Source organism: Oryctolagus cuniculus, chromosome 9 (genome assembly GCF_964237555.1).
Source record: "Oryctolagus cuniculus chromosome 9, mOryCun1.1, whole genome shotgun sequence".
Lineage (NCBI taxonomy): Eukaryota > Metazoa > Chordata > Mammalia > Lagomorpha > Leporidae > Oryctolagus > Oryctolagus cuniculus.
The window spans coordinates 13,215,769-13,235,200 of record NC_091440.1 but is presented as its reverse complement, the minus strand read 5'-3'; the positions used below and the strand labels follow the sequence as shown (position 1 = coordinate 13,235,200).

Sequence of the window (19,432 nt, the reverse complement as noted above, 5' to 3'; positions counted from 1 at the left end):
CTTTGGCCAGGCTGCACATGGCGACTGTGAAGTAGGCTAAAGGCAGAACCATTGGGAGGTAACGTAGACTCCGTAGCAAGCTGTCAGGGGTGTGGGGCCCTGAAGGCAGTCCCCCTGGACTCTCCTCTAACAGTGACCGTTGCACAGTGCAGCTGGCAGGAGCGCCACGACTTGCCAGAGTGGATTCTGTCTGTTGCTGACCGTATTGGAAGTAGCCCTGAGATGCTGTAACACAGGTAGAAGTATGTGTTTAGTCTGCCCTGGCTCCTGGCACACAGCCCCTGAAACCCTTGGGGTCCTCACAGTGCTCAGTGACTTTCTGTGTACTCATGAGTTTGCTAGGGGCTCCTGGGTAACCTCGGGGTGGAGCCTGGGTGCCAGGGGAGCCAACCACGGCATTAGAGGGTTGGGACATCAGCCCCACCCCCAGCCTCCCTAGTGGGAGAGGACTGAGGGCTGAGTTGATGACCCGTGCCCAGTGATGGGTTCAGTTGTGTCTGCCTGATGAAATCTCTGTAAAAACCCTGAAAACAGGCAGGAGAGCGCTTCAGGTCACTGAACAGGTGGAAGGGCCTGGACAGGGGCACACAGAGGGTGTGGAAGCCTGGTGCCCCTGCCCCGACCATGCTCTGTGCAGCTCCTCCGTCAAGCTATTTGTCCTTTGTGGTGTCCTCCACAGTGCACCAGTGAGCCCAAGTGAAGAGTTCCCCTGGGTTCTGTGAGCCATCACTGCAAATGAACCGAGGCCAAGGCTTGTTGTGGCAGCCCCAGTACGGCTGCTGGTCATGGCACAGGTGACAGCCTGGGCTTGAACTGGCATCTGGACTGCCAGCAGCCTGTGGACCTCCTGCTGCCTCCAGGTCAGGATGAACCCGGGGCATTCAGGGGAGCTGCTTGGAGTGTGAGAATCCAGAAGTCCCAGAAGTGTGGTGTCGAATGGCCTGATAGGAATGGAGTGAGGAGTTGACAGTTGGGGGTCAGTCCCAGGGCCAGGGAGATGCTTGCACAGTCTGTGTGACACGGGTGCAGCTTTGAGAGGACAGAAGAGGCACGGAGTGGCCCTGCCTGTCAGAGGACCTGTCCAGAGTTAGTTCCTGGCACGACAGTGGACGTTGGGGAGGGTCGTGATTTGAGAGTGAGCCCGACAGTGTGGACATACTTCAGATTGTTTGTGGAAAATTGAGTTAAGAGACATTTATTTTTATGCAGCAGAACGTTTTGAAATCCCTGCATAGCTTATTCATAATGTGGATTTTTTTGAAGACCTCTCGAATTATTCTTAAAAACTGCAAGTGTCTAGAACAAGGGTCAGAGGGCTGTGGCACATGAGCCAAACTGCTGTTTTTGTCAAGTCCAAAACTAAGAATTGTTTTTATATTTAACATTTTTTAATTTAATTTATTTGAAGGCAGAGAGAAACAGGCAGAGAGAACAGCCGGCACTGGGCCAGGCTGAAGCCAGAAGTCGGGAACATAGTCCCCGTCTCCCGTGTGAGTGGCAGGGACCCAATGCAGCCATCACCTGCTGCCTCCCAGAGCACACATCAGCAGGGAGCTGGATTGCGGAGCGTGGCCAGGGCTTGGCCGTAGCTGGCCCAGGAGGGGATGTGGACTCCCTGGGTTATTTACCCGCCGCACCGAATGCCTCCCCTGGTTCTGTCGTTCTGCATGGTTGTGGAAGTACTCGTGTGACCCCTGAATTCCTGCCTGTTGCTCTTCAAAGCCTAAGACTTATGCTCTCTGCTCCTGCTCTAGAGGACGGTCTGGCCAGGAGACTTGAGAGCAGCTCTTTATCAGGAAGTCTGGATTCTCCCTGCATGTGTCACCAGTTTTGTCTGTGAACCACCGTTTTCTCTCTTGGCTGATCAGATAATGCCATCCCATACCACAACAGAAACCTGACGCTCAAATGCTCCATAAGGTATTTCTCCAGAATCTCCATTTGTTTTAGAAGCAGCATTCAGGTGAAGGCTACCGCAGATGAATCGTGCTTGGGAGTGGCCACGCGGGAGACAGGCCAGCCATGCAGGGGGGTTTGTGCCCCGGGTCCCCAGTCGCCTCGGTTTTCAGTTACCCACGGTCTGTTTCACCTGCGAGGGAAGATGGTGTTGGTGCCCGAGCTCCTCGCCAGGGTTCACACATGCAGCTGAGTTTCTCTTGGGTTTGGTTGAAGTGGAGGTGGCTGTATTCTCTCACCTTCCCTTAGCAACGCTTTGTGGCTGTGAAAATAGTTTCTCTCTTTGTCCACCCCCCAGCAACAGTCGCTGCTGGCCCCATCTCACTAGGCACCACCATGAGTCATCTCTGCCCTGCAGGCCCTGAGAGCGCCTGTCATCAGCAAGTGTCTTTAATTTAATGGACTATTTCTTGCATATAAAAGTCTTCCCAGGTCCTCCATGTATTTTTATAATAGCTCCCTTGAGGTAGAACTCACTTACCATACAATTCACCCGCTTGGAGCGCATAATTCAGTGGTTTTCGTGTATCCACCAAGCTGTGCAAGCCTTCCCAGCAGCCCACTTTAGGATGTCTACATCACTCCAGAAAGAAGTTCCTCCCGCCATGATCAGTCACACACACACCCCTCCCCCGTCCTCCCATCCCCCCAACCCCACGCAGCCACCAGCCTACTCTGTCTGTGGATTTGCCTGTTCGGGACATTTCCTGGAAGGGGAGCCGGCACTAAGCAGGCTTTGAGACTGACATCGCTCACGTGGTATCCCATTTCCTAGGTGCACCCGTGTTTCAGCATGCGCAGGCGTCCCCTCGGTGTGTTGTAGGAGGCTGGACCTGCCGAGCAGGGCTCTGCTCAGTGCCCTCCGACTGCACGCTCTCTCGTTGCCCCAAGTCTGGCTGGCTTTCTGAGCAGACTGCCTGTCACCCCTGTCCTCACCTGCACCACCATGCCGTGGCCATCCGCTCCACAGAGCATGCTCGGTGCCCGGATGTACCGGGTCCCAGGGCACGAGGCAGCGCCCTCTGGGGCCTCCATCCCCACCTCCGAGTGTGCCACGGAGGAGTTCTCTTGGACCCCAAAGCGGTGCCAGGCCTCGTTTAACCAGAGCCACCAGAGGCACAGCCAGCAGGCACGTGGTGCGCCTCTCAGCACTTTTCCTTTTCAGCTTCGTCTTTCACTTTTTGGTGCAGTTTGGTTTGAAAACCATTCTTGTCAGGTCGCTTGCTTCTTTGTCACCAGAGCAATCTAATCAGTGAGCACCAGTTCCTTTTATGACTTTCTTCTTCCGTGGGCCGTGAGCAGAGAACACCGAATGTGGGATAGGTTACCATGGTGTAGTTGATAAAAATCTGCAGATGAAATGAAAATGAGGTGCAGGGCCCCGTGTCCAAGCGAAGCTCCCTGCTTGGGGCTCTGCCCCTTGCAGCGGCTGCTGTTCCCTTCTGCTGCTGGTGCAGCTGCTCATCCTGGCCTTTTGATGACGTTCGGAAGAGAAAGATAGGATCAGTCCACATGCTGATCCTTTCCCAGGACTGACTCATTAAGTGAGCCCGAGAAAATCACTTCTGCTTTCCACCTGCCTGGTGTCTTCATGAGAAAGAAGAGCACGCTGCACTCTCACAGTGCTCAGGGGACAAGGGAGTGACGAGGACACACTCGGAACTTGGGGAGACGTGGAGTCACAAGCAAGCCAAGGTCTTTTCCTGGATTTCCCTGTGCCGTGCTTACGCATCACTTTTTTACCATGCCTGAGTTTACGCATGTACTGTAGGGCAGCAGAGTGTAAAGTAGGGGAATATTAGAAAAATCATCCTCAAAAGCATTTTTGCAAGTTTTTTTTCTCCCCCAAAAAAGCTTTCCCCGTGGGCTTTCAAAACCAGGAAGTACTCATAAAGCAGGACAGGCCACGGGGGCATCCATATGCATCCCTGGAATAAGCCTTCTGATCGCCTTGAGAGACCTTGGATTTCATGGAAATCTCCCTGCCCCTGCCCTGCCCCTGTGGCTCGGCTGCAGCCTCAGCCGTGACAGAGGTGGCTTGTGAATAAAGCAGCCTGGGGCCAAGAGTTCCCAGAGCTGTGACTCACTCTGCTCTGAGATGAGAGCACAGATTAGCCACACTGAGATTTGTAGTCAAGGTGCCTGCGAGGTGCACCTGTTCATGGGGCGCACGGGCAGCCAGTGTCTCAGAGCACAGGCTCGGGGTGAAGAGGCTGCTATGCTGCCTCGGGTGACCGCTGTCGGCCACTGTACTCCTCGGAGAGATGGTTGCCCATGGTGCCGCTGTCTCATTGGAGCTCCGTGGTGAGCAAGATAGCAGAGTGGAACTGGAGTGACTGGCCAGGATCCTGTGACCGCGGCTATGGCAGGCAGCCCCTATGACAAGAGAGAATTATGTGGCTTCTGGGATGCGTGTCCACAGACTGATGGGGAGGAGGTACCTCCTAACTGGCTTAAAGACCATCTGTCTAGTCCAGCTTTCCATTTTACCCATGAGGAAACCACCCTCTGTTCTGTTCCGTTTCCATTGGTGGCGTGGCTGGGTTCTGTAGCAGCCTGGCAGAGGGGGAGTGGGAAGGGTTTGCTTGTGGAGGAAGAAGCCAGTCACAGACAGAAAACAGAGCTGTGCCCTGGACAAACACAGGTGGGGGAGGAAGCAAGGGCGCCATCCAAGCAGGTGTAGCCTGCAGTGCGTGGGGGCCGTGGTGAGCGGGAGCGGCGTGCTGGGGAGAAGTGAGAAACCGTTTAGGACAGGGTGGGTTCGGGCAGACCTGCAGAGCGGGACAGAGAACCTCAGGCCCCGGCCGGGAGAGGATTTTGTCAGGCAGTGGCGTCAGGAGGGGAGCTGCGGTGCAGATTCTCCTGCGCTGCTGTGAGGATCAGACTGGGGAAGTGGGAATGGCATCAGGAAGTGGCTCCGAGTGGGACGACGGGGGCCTGCACCGGCGGCGGGCCTCTGCAGAAGGGAAGCCAGCAGTCCCGGAGTGCCGGCTAGGCTGGCCGTGCGGAGGAGAGGGCTGAGTCCAGTGGAGCTCCGGGTTTCCAGCCCGGCCGGGCACGGTGCTGGCTGAAGGGCAAGGGGTTGCTGAAGACATAAGTGAGGCTGGCGAACTCTTTGGGGAAGGAGATCTAAAAAGAGAGGAAATCTTGAGTAATCCCCAATCTCATTTTTAATAATGAGTTTCAGCTCCTCTATCAAAACATTTACTGGTAGCAAGTAGCAGAACTCATTTCAACTTTGAGAAGTATTTGATCACTTCTTCTGTGGAGCTACAGTTGGAAGGAAGACAGTGAGCCGATACTGCGCGAAGGGATACAGGAGGGGGAAGCAGAGGTATCTTGCAGGGCCGGCGCCGCGGCTCACTAGGCTAATCCTCCACCTGCGGCACCCGCACCCCGGGTTCTAGTCCTGGTCGGGGCGCCAGATTCTGTCCCGGTTGCTCCTCTTCCTGTCCAGCTCCCTGCTGTGGCCCGGGAGTGCAGTGGAGGATGGCCCAGGTCCTTGGGCCCTGCACCCGCATGGGAGACCGGGAGGAAGCACCTGGCTCCTGGCTTCAGATCAGCGCAATGCGCCGGCCACAGCACGCTGGCCGCAGCAGCCATTGGGGGGGTGAACCAATGGAAAAGGAAGGCCTTTCTTTCTGTCTCTTTCTCTCACTGTCTACTCTGCCTGTCCAAAAAAAAAAAAAAAAAGTATCATCAGAAATCGGTGGCCCGCATCCATGCGTCTCCAGGAGGGCCACACCAAGGCCTTTCCTTGTGCCAGCCTTCCGGGCCTATGTTCCGTGTCAGGAGCATGGGCATCCAGGTAAGATAGGAAAGAGGTCCTAGAACAGGGAGTGGGCGGGATCTTCCCACGTGTGGGACCTCGTCAGTTCACCACCCGCACCACCACCACCTCCGCCTGACAAAGCTGAGCATCCCCATTCTCACCAAATCCAAACCCTGTGAAACCAGAAGGGCAAGACATCTCTGACCCCAACCGCCCCTAGAGGAAAGGGTCACCCTTGGAGGGGAGTGGTCAGTCGGTCAGCCTTGACGAAGCAGGAGGAACCCGAGCTGCCACAGCACTGCAGCTACAGCCCCGCCCACAGCCCACCTCCAGGGAGGCAGGGGTGGAGGGGAGTGAGCTGGCACCCAGTCTATGAAGGAGGAGCCCAACAGGGAAAGCTGCAGCCACGCAGCGAGAATGGGAAAGCCAGCGATGTGTCCTGAGCCTGTTCCCAGAGCCCTCTCCTGCACCGCTGTGGCTCCCCGGGGCAGCCCTGTGCCAGGTGCCATGCTTTGTTGCAACCAACGCACCCTGCTTGTAAAGTACTCCCCATGTCCCAGGAGACATCACGTCAGCCATGCGGGTACCTCAGGCCTCTGGAGAGAAATGACAGTAATGAAAACAAACCTCAGGACAGAAGTCCCTTCACTCGCACACCAGTGGAAACGCACACCTCGTGCTGTCCCGGGCTGTGGCTTACCTTCCTCGTAGACGCCACCAAGGATGGATCAGACGGGCAAATCCCATGGCTTCCAGAGCTCCAGCCGACGGGAACAAAGATGTGACAGGAGCGACGCGGCGGAGACCTGTGCCTCCCGAGCCAGAGGCCGAAAGCCGAGCTGCAGGAAGTGCTGGGTCTCGTGATCGCGCCGCGGTGGCTGCCGTTTGCCGAGAAGAGTGCTATCATTTGAAGGGTCTTGGCCGGCCGGCCTGGTCAGCAGGACAAACCACAAATAAAAAGTGAAAATGAGGGCTGTAAAAGCAGCCTGGGGTTTTGCTCACATGTTCATCCGGTCTCTGGCTTGTGACTGTCGCCAGCGGCTGCGAAGAGAGCAGTCGACAGCGTGTGCACTGCCTGTGTAGCCCTTAGCACAGACGCGAGGGCCGGCTCCGTGCGACCTGCTCAGCCAGTGTCTGAGGCTCAGGTCTCTAAGGACTGATGAATGACGCTTTCAAATACAGAAGGGGATGTGTTCAGATCCTCGGGCTGCCCTCTCAGTTTGTCTCCAGTGATGAAGGTTTTGCCAGTCCACGTACGTGGTGTTGCTGGTGGGCTCTGCTTGGGTTTGGTTATTTTCTCCAGTTTGGCGAGGAAGTTTTTGCTGTTGACAGCAAGCTGTGTGCTGCTTCTCTCCTCTGAGCTGGTGGTGCTCGCTGTCAGTCCTCGTCTCCTGGGCTGCCTCTCAGCTTGGTGACGCCGCTCTCCGCGTGCCTCCAGTCTGCTTTCTAGTGTGCGTGTGTTCTGTCGACTCAGCTAAGCTGAGTCACTGCTCTGCCCTTCACCTGGCCTCGGGATAGCACACTGCACACGGAAGGTGAGTGACTGCAACTAAGCAAATTCATTCCTTCACCATGACGTCTACACAGTGCTGGACGCAGGACGGAGAGTGACAAGTGACGTCCTGCGTGAGGGCGTAGTTTGCACGTCACAGTCTCATGCACTGCTCTTTGAAATGACTGCTTGGTTTAGCAGGAGGGGGCTCCGAGGCTTGCAGCGTGCGTCAGCCGTGTGCTTTGTGAGCCTCCTTGCTGTAACCCCTCCTTCCATCCCGCCTTCTGCATGAACCACTCAGGTCTCCGTGTTCCAACTAATGGGACGGCTTTGCCAGGAGAACCCAACAGGACCTAGCTCAGCGATTTACTGCACTGTGTATGAGGCCGCTTACTTGTCACTCGGCGAGCATTTCCTGCGTGCCTGCTCTGCCCATCAGCACACTAGTCTGGGCCCACACTCACAGCATGATCAGGGTGTCGGCCCTCATGGAGCTCACAGGTGCTGAGCTGTGAGAGGCAGGCCAGAGAGCATGCCAGGCACACAGAGGGGCTCCTCTCCGTCCTGGGGACGGTTCGCTGAGCCGAGAGAGCGCTGAAGAGGAGCAGCTGACCACAGATGCAGGCTCCCACGAGAGAGGATCATAGGGCAGAGGGCTGAGAACTGTGGCTGGAATGACAGGCAGGAGGCTGGGAAGCCAAAGTCAGATGCTCATTGCATCCTCAGAGTACCGGGGTTGTGGAGTCGCATCATTGAAGGGTTGCCAAGGACGGGCACTCAGAAAACTCGGACTGGACTCCTGCTGTTTGAAAGGCACCGTACAGAGAGCAAGGGCTACAGAGAGATCCTCCAGCCACTGGTTCACTCCCCAAATGGCCACAATGGCCTGGGCTGGCCCAGACTGAAGCCAGGAGCCTGAAGCTCCATCCAGGTCTCCCATGTGGATGGCAGGGGCCTCGGCACTTGGGCTGTCTTCTGCTGCTTTCCCAGGCACCTCAGCAGGGAGCTGAATCAGAAAGACTCGAACTGGTGCTCATGTGGAAAGCCAGCGTCACGGGCAGCCGCCCAGCCCACTGCACCATGGCGCAGCCCCTCCCTCCTGTTTTCTGTTTATCTGCTGGATTTTGCTCATACACTTCAAAAGCCAAAGTAACGTAGACTTGAATGCAGACACAGGTACGGAAATCCAGCTGTCGTCTATTAAGTCAGACAGCAAAGAGATCTGCAAAAATAGGAAACACTCCACTCGTTCGTTATCTGTCTTGGAAAGCATGGTTCTTTTATGTAAATATGTTAGCAAGTAATAGGCTTCTGATTATTAATGCATTAATATTTTTTAAAAAATGTTAAAGGCAGGGCCAGCACTGTGGCATAGTGGGTAAAGTCGCCATCTGCTAGTGCCAGCATCACATATGGATGCCAGTTCAAGTGCCAGCTGCTCTACTTCCAATCCAGCTCTCTGCTATGGCCTGGGAAAGCAGTGGAAGATGGCCCAAGTCCTTGAGCCCCTGTGGCCATGTGGGAGACCGAAAGAAGATCCTGAATTCCTGGCTACCTAAAGCCCAGCTCCAGCTGTTGCAGCCATTTGGGGAGTGAACCAGCAGGTGGAAGCTCTCTCGCTCTTGCTCTTGCTCTCGCTCTCACTCTTTCTCTGCCTTGCCTCTCTTTAACTCTGTCTTTCAAATAAATAAATAAATCATTTTTAAAAATGTTAGGCAGAGGGGAGCCTTTGAATGTGGTTTAAGGGGAGGAGGGACGTGATGCGTTCTGCGGTGGGGAACGCATGTGTCACTGCTCTGCCCTGGGTCATGTGTACAGCAGGGTCTGAGAAGCGGGTGGAGAGCAGCAGTGGGTTCCGCAGACACGTAGGAGTTGTCATTCGGAACACGTGGCCTGGCTTGTCGGTGGTTCGTTATCTGTCTTGGAAAGCATGGTTCTTTTATGTAAATATGTTAGCAAGTAATAGGCTTCTGATTATTAATGCATTAATATTTTTTAAAAAATGTTAAAGGCAGGGCCAGCACTGTGGCATAGACACGGATGTCAGTCCCAAAGCTGAGGACAGCAGTCCTCACTTGGAACGTGTGGCCAGGGTGCCGGAAAGGAGGGGTGCTCGGTGTAGGGCCCAGTGCTGCTGGAGCTCAAAGCTGAGCGCCGAAGACGACCCCGGGTCTGGCAGAAGGTGCACTTGGGCTGTCTCCGGCTAGGATGCAGGAGCAGCGCTCTGAGAAGCTGCAGGAATTGCGGGCGCGGTAGCCGGCACCTGTGGCGGCTGACTGCCCCTTCTCTGCTACAGCTGCGACAGTCGGGCCTTTTCTGCCCCGAGCTCCGTGGCGGGCGTCGCCCTGTACACTGCCTTCCCCCAGTATGCGGGTGTTTCCTTCTGGTCTGGGCAGAGCCGCCCAGCGCCTGTGTCCTGAGCCCCTCAGCGCTCGGGCAGCTGGGAAGGGCCAGGCTGTGCCCTGGGCGTGAGCTGCTCTGGTGGTCGCTGTGGGCATCGTGCAGATCTGTCTCTGGACACACCCTGAGGTGTCACAGAGGGAGGCCTTGCTCTGGGTTGCGTGTCGCCTCCCCCGTGTGCAGCACAGATGTCGTAGACCTCCTCGCTCTTTGCTGCTCACCACCCAGTCTCCCTGGAGTCTTCCCAGCACAGTGGTCCTCAGGCGGCCACAGACAGCGGGGCGGAGGGGCCCGCCTGTGTCCTCTGCGCTGCAGAGCTGATGGAGTGACAGAAGCTCTCAGAGCCCCCAGAGCCTGAGGATGCATTTTCCCCAGTGGACCCCCTTTCACAATAAGCGGGAGTGCTGTGGCAGTTGGGAGTTTCTGAAGCATTGCGTTCACGTTGCCTGCCCTCTGATGGCCTCCAGGGACCTGTAAGTCTGCTGGGGACATGAGAAATAGCAATGTAGTTCAGGTCAAGGGGCTGGCGCCATCCTATATGAGCGCCGGTTCAAGTCCCGGCTGCTCCACTCCAGATCCAGCTCCCTGCTAATGTGCCTGGGAAAGGCGCAGAGGACAGCCCAAGTGCTTGGGCCCCTGCACCCATGTGGGAGACCTGGAAGAAGCTGCTGGCTGCTGGTTTTGGATCAGCCCAGCTATGGCCGTTGCAGCCATTTGGGGGGTCAACAAGTAGATAGAAGATCTGTGTCTCCTCTCTCTCTGTAACTCTACCTTTCAAATAAATAAATAAATCTTTTTTAAAAAATCCCGTTTTAAAAAATTAAGGTCAAATGTTAGAGATAAGAACAATAGTAGTTGATCTAGACGTTTTCAAGCTCTGTTTTATTTATATGTTTTATCTATATGTCTTAACTCATTTCATTTTTAGAATAGCCCTGTGGGTGCAGTTATTGTTCCCATTTTACAGATGCGAAAACTGAGGTTCAGTGATATTTTAAAAAAAACCGTGCCTAGGGGCCCCCAGCAAGCGCCAGAGCTGGGAGTTAACCCCAGGTGTTCTGGCCCTTGAGGCTGCTGTTTGGCGTGCCGCATCCTCCTCCTTCCTGTCCGCCCCTTTCTCCTTCCCCCTGCTTAGCTCTTTGAAGCGCATGTGTCGCCGCCTGGAACTCTGCCTTTGAATACTGTGACAGAAATACCTTGCGTCCTCCTCCATTGCTGGAATGGTTCTTGTCTTTCCCAGTGTGCTCAGGCCCCGACACTTTGACGCTTTAGCCCCGTGCCTTGGCCGCAGTGTGTCAGGGCCTGCTCTGAAGTTCTCTGGTTCTTCCAATCTACGCCTCACAGCTTCCCCCTGTGAGGAATGTGTAACTGAACATTTCTGCATGTGCCCCTCCCCCAGGAGGGGTGCGCTTCTGGGGGCAAGGGTGGGGCCACATGCCTTGTGTTACTTCCCCAGAGAGCGGCAAGTGCCCAGGAAAAGCCCCGCGAGCTCTCCTGGCGTGGCTTCCATAGCCTGCTGGACAGCATGGGTTTTGACTTCCTGTAACTTCTGTAGGATGAGACGTTAGACACTTCCTCTGCAACCCAGTTGAAGACTTCGTCCTTGGTTTATTTTCCCAAGGATCTGGATTTCATTTGGAAGCCTCCTTGCCAGCCACTAACAAATACCTCGTGAAACATCTGTCCAACGTGCAAGCTGCTTCCCCTTCCTTTGTAAAATGTGCGGTTATTGCTTTTGAAGAAGACAAGCTAAAGGAAGCGCTTCCTGTTTGTAGAGGCTCAATTTTAACCCCGGGCAGCAGAGATTCGTGTCAAAACATCCTAGAACCCAGAGGTCCTGCTCACTTTCTGCTTTTTAAGCACTTTTTTACTATCACAGGAGTAGGGGCACTGAAGTTTGGTTTTGTTTTGCCTCATCGTTCATTCTCTTTTAAGAAATGAGATGTTACAGGTGCAACTAGAGGCCCGTGTCCCTTCCCACAGTCCTGTGGCTGGTGTGTTCCATTAATGCTTAGGCCTGGCTTTGTATCCTTAAAACACATGAGGGTACTTGCCCAAGTTCACAGGAAACTGGAATTAGAGGATGAGTTTAGTGATGTAAAAAACTGCTGACGTCCATGCCTCGTCCAAAATACGCATCGGAGCTTCCTGAGCTCGGCACTGGTGACATTCTGACCCGGGCCAGGTGTCGCTCGGGGGCTGGCCTGTGTGTCGCGGGATGTTCAGCAGCAGCCAAAAGCACTTCCTTCCTGTGCCCCCTTCCCTCGCCACCAGGAAACAAACATCTCCAGACATCACCGAATGCCCGCTGCGGGACAGTCACCGCTCTTTCCCAGCCGTTAAGGAAACGTAAACACACAGGCTGTTTTTTGGTTTTTTGTTTGTTTGTTGACAGGCAGAGTGGACAGTGAGAGAGACAGAGAGAAAGGTCTTCCTTTTTGCCGTTGGTTCACCCTCCAATGGCCGACACGGCTGGTGTGCTGTGGCCGGCGCACCACACTGATCCGAAGGCAGGAGCCAGGTGCTTCTCCTGGTCTCCCATGGGGTGCAGGGCCCAAGTACCTGGGCCATTCTCCACTGCACTCCCTGGCCACAGCAGAGAGCTAGCCTGGAAGAGGGGCAACCGGGACAGAATCAGGCGCCCCGACCAGGACTAGAACCCGGTGTGCCGACGCCGCTAGGTGGAGGATTAGCCTATTGAGCCGTGGCGCCGGCCACAGGCTGTTGTTCTGAGTGATCGGCATTGTAGGTGCACAAAACAGCTCTTCAGCTTTCTCTGCTCACTGAACCCTGAACTCTCGCAGCTCCAGCTGGTTCCTTGTGGCTGCTCATGTAATGGTCCGTTATGTAACGGAGCCACTTAGGGACAGGTGCGTTGTTTACGTTTTCTTACCGTTGGGATCAGTGCTTCACAGGACACCCTCCTAAACGGCCCCTTGCGCACCGGCAGCTACCCCGCCACGCCGTGCTGGGACAGAGACTGGGACTGGCGCCCGTAACGTCCTCAGCAGTCTGTGTAGCTCACGTCTGCTTCTCCTCGTCCCCCTCGATATTCTCAGACTGCCCGTCTGTGAGGCCGGAACGATTAGTGCTGTCTTTGCCTGCCTGCCCTAACCAGCGAGTGAAACCTGCGCTTTCATATCATGAGGTTATCGGCCCAGGGCTTCCTCGGCTGGCAGCGGCGCGTTCACACGTGCAGTCAGCATTCTCATCAGTCAGTTACTTTCCCATGGATCTGTAAGCGTCCTTTACGTATTCTGAATGCTGTTCTTTGTCAGTTGTGTTGGAAATGTTTTCTCATAATACATAGTTTGTCTTCTAACTTTTTTTTTTAAATCAGCAACAATTGAGGTTTAAATACAAATATTGTCACTGGTGAGACAGTGGTCTTAGACATCTTTTTTGTTGTACTTTATCCTTTGTATTTTTGTTTTAGAAATCTTTTATCCCAATGACATAAAAATATTCTCTCATTTCTTATAAAATTTTAACTAGGGCACTTGGCATAGCAGTTAAGATTGCACATGGGGGGGCCAGCGCTGTGGCGCAGTGGGTTAAAGCCCTGGCCTGAAATGCCGGAATCCCATATGGGCACCGGTTCTAGTCCCAGCTGCTCCTCTTCTGATCCAGCTCTCTGATGTGGCCTGGGATAGTAGTAGAAGATGGCCCAAGTCCTTGGGTCCCTGCACCCACACGGGAGAGCCAGAGGAAGCTCCAGGCTCCTGGCTTCAGATCGGCACAGCTCCGGTCATTGAGGCCATCTGGAGAGTGAACCAATGATGGAAGACCTCTCTCTGTGTCACTACCTCTCTCTGTAACTCTTTCACATAAATAAAATGAATCTGTAGGGAAAAAAAAAAAAAGACTGCACATGGGACACTTGCAAGATCCCATATCAGAGTGCCTGAGTTCAAGTCCCAGCACCACTCTCAACTCCAGCTTCCTGCTAATTTACATCCTAGCAGACAGTGGGTGATGGCTCAGGCACTTGGGTCTCTGCCGCCCACATGGGAGACCCACTTTGAGCTTCAGGCCCCTGGCTTCAGTGCCTGGCCCAGCCCAGGCTGTTATAGGCATTTGATGGGGGTAAGCCAGTAGATATGAGATCGATTCTCTCTCTCGGCTTTCAAATAAATAAAATAATTTTAATAATAAAATTGTTAACAGTTTAGCTTTCCATTCAGATGTTTTATAAGTGGAGCTTACTTTTGCGTGTGGTATGAAGAAGGGTCTAATTGTACCTCCCCATATCTGTAGCACTGGACCTGTCCTGTTGGTTGCGTGAGCTGCCTGCCCTCTTCCTGCTGTTCTGTAATGTGTCCTCCATTAGAGGCCACGTGTCCTCTTTTGCTTCGATTCCTACACATTCTATTTCTTTGGATGTTTCCGCTTCTGTGCTAATAGCACAGGGCTTTAATTACTACACTTGAAGAGTGAGCCCTAATAACGTGTGGAGAACCCTCCCTTACTACACTTCTTCCAAGTAGCCATGCCTGCTTGTGAGCCTTAACTCAGCTCCAGGCGGTCCAGTCCCACCCCCCCTACACACACACACACACACACACACACACACCACACATACACACACTTTGGAATTCTCAGTGTATAGGAGTTAGGAAGAGGTTTAACTCCAAATGATAGAAAGTAACACAAAATCACAGAACTTCAGCAGACGAAAAGTCCACTTGTGGGCAGCCCCAGGCTGGCAGGGCAGAGTCCTTTTCTCTCACTGCCACTACTTCCTGAGCACCGGCCAGGCAGGCTGGGCCTCTGCCTCTGAGGACTGTTTCCAGGCCTTGTAGGCCCCTTCCGCCTGGGTATCGTCCCACAGCCCGTCCAGGTGGCAGGAAGCTGAGGAGGTAGCAGCCGTGTGTCCCAAAGGAAAAAATAAGCCTGTAAAGACAAGAGAATACAGCTATGAGGAGTCACCCCAGCTGTCTGTCTGCCCCGGATTGGCATTGGCAGTGCATGACAGACCACGGGACCACATCTTCCCGGGCACCGTTCGTCTGGGTCTTCTGGTTCCACCATTCAAGTTTGTCGTTTTCTCCCTGGGGACCTTGCACATCTCTTGCTGGGTTTCAGTGCTCAGCACCCTGTAGACCTTAGTGCTGTTCGTAAGTAGTCCTGTTTCCTGAGTGACCGCAGCAGAGGGCCACTCGCTCACTAGTTCACGCAGGTTTCCTAGGTGGACAGTCCTCAGATGTGAATAATGAGTTTTGTTTCTCCTTTTCTACCCTTAGGGGAGGCTTTTGTTTTTTTCTCATCCCGCTTGACTTCTTGTTTCTTCGTGAATGGCACTGAAGTTTGTCAGTTAGTTTTTATGTCTGTTGAGATGAGCATTTGGCTTTTCTACTTTCATCTGTTACTGCGTGAATTCTATTACTGTATTTTCCAAGACGCCTGAGAGATAGCCTAACGCAGTGACCCATACCAGATGACCATCTTTTAAACAGAGTGAGTTTGCTAATATTCTGTTTAGGATCATTGCCTCTGTCTATAAGCAAAAGGCAGTTGTTCTTGAATTTTTCTTTTTTGTGGTGGCCTTGTCTGGTTTTGGAAACATCATAGGAGCCTCAAAGAGAGGTGGGGAGCTTTCCCTCTCTTCCCCTTCTCAGAGGAGTTTGTATAAGAGAGGGGGTGATGGAAGCCTTCATGTACTTCACTGTAGCTGTTTGGTGCTGGGTTTTTTAAGTGCGATTTCCATCACATTGAGGTAAAACACATGCAGAAGAAGATATGCGGTATATAACAGTGATCATATAGTGTACTTTTTGTGTTTATTTTGTTCTACATTTTACTTGAGCAACTCATCTTTTTTTTTTTTTTTTTAAGATTTATTTTTAAATTCAGAGTTACAGAGAGAGAGAGAGAGGGACAGATACAAAGAACAAGATCCTCCTTCCACTGGTTCACTCCGCAGTGGCCAGCGCTGAGCCAGGCTGAAGCCAAGAGTCAGGAGCCTCATCCAAGTCTTCCACATTGAAGGCAGGTACCCAAACACTTGGGCCATATTCCGCCGCTTTTCCTAGGCCGTTAGCAAGAAGCTGGATCAGAGGTGGAGCACACGTGGGATTCAGCATTGCAATTGGCAGCTTCACCTGCTACACTGCAACACCAGACCCATCCATACTGTTTTGTGTGACTGTACGTCATTAAAACCATTGCACAGTGTCACATTATATGAATGTAGCGTGATTTACCTATTTTTCAGTTAATGGGCAGTTCCAGTCTTTGACTATTACAAATGGTACTGCTGAGAATATTTTAGTCCTTCTCTTTAGTCAACATGTTTGCTTTTATTGTCTCAGAGTGGAGTTTTTAAATCATATACATTTGTTCAGCTTTAGTAGATGTTTCTGAATATCAATTTCTGTTTCTTCTTGAGTGAGTTTTTTATATTATATTTTTCTAGAAAATTATTTCATGAAAATTATTGTTATGAAACTATTTTATGATTTTTAAATCTGTCATTTATTCATTCTGTGTTATTCCTTTTTTAAAAAATTTATTTATTTGAAGGCAGAGTTATAGACAGGCAGAGAGAGAGAGAGAGAGGTCTTCCATCCGCTGGTTCACTCCCATGGCCGCAAGAGCTGGAGCTGGACTGATCTCAAGCCAGGAGCCAGGAGCTTCTTCAAGGTCTCTCATGTGGGCGCATGGACCCAAGAACTTGGACCATCTTCCACTGCTTTCCCAGGCCTTAGCAGAGAGCTGGATTGGAAGAGGAATAGCCAGGACTCAAACCAGTGTCCATATGGGATGCCAGCTCTACAGGCATTACAGCACTGCCAGCCCCTTTCCTGTGTTATTCCTAATATTGATTATTTGTGTTCTCTGCCATCAACATTGCCAGGTTTATCCATTTTATTTAATTTTTTAAACAACCAACATTTGATTTCACTGATTAAGTCCCTCTTTTGTGTCTTTGCTTTCCACTTTATTAACATTCACTGAACTTCCTACTCTGTTCTTTCTTATTGTTGTGACTATTTCAAACTTCTTAAATTGAGTATATTTAATGCAAATGGTTAGTCTTCATTTTTCCGTATTTAAGTTGAGTGTTAAAAGCTTATGTCACTGGTTGGTTGTGACCCACAGACTTTATTGGGTAATGATCTTGTTTCATTCACTCTAAGATATCTTCTGATTGTGTTCTTTTTCTTCTTCCTGGTCTCCCAGGTGTTTGCAGGGGCCCAAGCAGTTGGGCCATTTTCCACTGCTTTGCCAGACTCGTTAGGGAGCTAGATCAGAAGTGCAACAGCCAAGACTTGAACCAGCACCCATAGGGGATGCTGGTTTTGCAGGCAGACGCTTAACCTGCTAGGCCACAGTGCTGGCCCCCATTTGTGGACATTTCTTATAGGACCTAGGGCACTGTCGCTATTCATAAATATTTTATGTGATGGGTATGTATGCTGTAGGCTAAATATGACCATGTTCACATATTGTTCTTTATGTTTTATAGGATTGCTTTTGTCTGCTTGGTCTATCAATTACCTAGCTAAATGTTGAAAATTAAGTGTATGTCAGAATGTTCTTATTTCTATATTTTGATGCTGTCATGGTATATATTAATGTATGATTGCTTTAGCAATTTTATTCCTATTAATGCCCATTTTGTGCTACATATTTGACATAAACATAGTAACAACCGCTTTAAAAAAAAAGGTTTATTTATTTATTTGATAGGCAGAGTTACAAAGAGATATCTTCCATCCACTGGTTCACCCCCTCAAATGGCTTCAATGACCAGAGCTTGGCTAGGCCAAAGCCAGGAACCAATGGTTTCTTCCAGATCTCCCATGTGAGTGCAGGGGCCCAGGGACTGGGGCCATCTTCTGCTGTCTTCCCAGGTGCTATAGCAGGGAGCTGGATCAGAAATGGAGCAGCCGGGACTCTAACCGGCGCCCATGTGAGATGCTAGTGCTGCAGGCAGCAACTTAACCTATGCCACAGCTGCAACCCAACATCAGCTTTTTTGATCAATATTTCTCTGTAATTTCTTAAGCTTGTTTGTGTCTTTATAAGGGCATTTCAAAAAGTTCTTGGAAATGGAAATAAAAGATAAGTTGATTTTGGTGACAAAAAATTGAAATCCATGCATAGTTTTTATTATTATTATTATTATTATTATATGCATTTTCCATGAACATTTTGAAGGCCCCTTGTACTTTTTTGGCTTGTCTGTTGGGGGCTCAGGGTCTTACGGGGTTCCTTAGTTTTTACAGTCTGAGTTTTTTCATAATACCTTATTCTTTTCTGTTTGAGTCTTTTACATCTTAGTCTTTTATGGATGCCTAATTTTAGAATTGTCTGATCTTTCTGCTGTACATGCCTGGGGATCTACTCCTGTTTGTTGCGCGATCCCAGTTCCAGAGTGACTCTGCCTTTGTCCCTCTCGGCCCCCCCCCCCCCCCGCCATCTCCATCCCGGAGCCAGCCTTCCTGCTGCGCCCTGGTGGTTCTGAGCCCACTGTGTGGTGTAGCTTGAACCCGGAGTTTGCCTGCAGCTCCCAAGGGTGGGACAAGATTCCTGCCCTCTCCCTGAGGAAGTGGGGCTTTGGGGTTTGGTCTTTCTTCTCCCTCTTCAATGAAGGTTGTGTCTTTCAGCGCACAGTGGCTCTCAGAGTCACCTTCTCCTTCAGCGCCAAGGGGGAGTTTCTGGTTCTGTTAGTCTGGAACTTTGCTGGCATTAGAAGACACCGAGACCGAGAGTTCAGTTAATGAATTCAAGGAGCAGGCATTTAGCCCAGCGGGTAAGATGCCTGCATCCCATGGTCAAGTGCCCAGGTTCAGTCCTGGCTCCGGCTCCCAGCTCTAGCTTCCCACCACCTGGGGAAGCAGAGGAGATGGCTCAATTACTTGGGTTCCTGGTGCCCTCGTGGGAGACCTGGGGGAGTTCCTGGCTCCTGACTCTGGCTGCTGACTTTGGTCATTGTAGGCATTTGGGGAGTGAACCAGTGGATGAAACGTTCTCTTTCCCCTCCCCTACCTTTAAATTCAAAGATTGGCAATACTAAAAACATGGGTTTTTTTCAAAAAGCTTCAGTGATGCATTTTTCTTCCTGCGCTGACTTTTTTTTCATCGTGACTATCCCCAGAGCCCCTCTCAGGAGGGTGGCTACACACCCCAACTTCCGAACCTCTCGCCCTGTTGGTCACATTCCCCTCGCATACTAGCCTGCCGCTGGACCTGGGTTTGTCCTGGTCTACAGTCTCCCGTCACTGAGCATGCTCAGAATTTACTCTGATGAAAAGAGGAGGAGGAGGAGAAAAGAGCGTCTTCAGGAGCTGCTGAAGGAGCCTGCAGTGAATTGGCCTCTACCGAGTGAAAGCCCTGAGCCCCTGAGCTCGCCGTTGTCGGGACAGGGTCGGTGGGGACACAGGGGCTGAGACTAGGAATGTCGGGAGCGCCTCCTGCTGCCTTCTGGAGCCGAAGTGCTCAACTCGCGCACTGCTGCTACCGCCCTTTCTCTCCTGTGCGCCCCCACAGGCTGCGGGTGTTGTGCAGAGATGGGATTGCCGGCCCAGAGCAGTGCGGTGTGACGTTGCGTTGTTCATTCTGCAGATGTGGCTGCACTGAGGGAAAGCTTCCACAGGCATTCGATGCTCTGCCACTTCCGGGTCTCATCGTGCTGTGTCGGTCTCTTTGTAGGGAGGAATGATCAATTGGAATCGGCTGTTCCCCCCGTTACGTCAGCGGCGGAACATAAACTTCCCGGATGGCCGGCGGTCTGAACAGCAGGCGTCCCCTCCTCTGGAGGTTTCTGAGGAGCAGGTAATCACAGCACCTCCCTCTTACCAAGCCCG

General features: G+C 52.1%; 1 protein-coding gene across 3 annotated transcripts in view; it reads left to right on the top strand.

The window, feature by feature from the left end:
- Positions 1–19,432, top strand: part of UBAC2 (UBA domain containing 2) — a 191,779-nt gene that overhangs the window by 161,526 nt on the left and 10,821 nt on the right. For all 3 annotated transcript variants that reach the window (XM_008260139.4, XM_017343571.3, XM_070048670.1), the window contains one exon: positions 19,278–19,400. In XM_008260139.4, the coding sequence (XP_008258361.2) occupies positions 19,278–19,400 (123 nt within the window). The remainder of the gene's footprint in view (positions 1–19,277; positions 19,401–19,432) is intronic.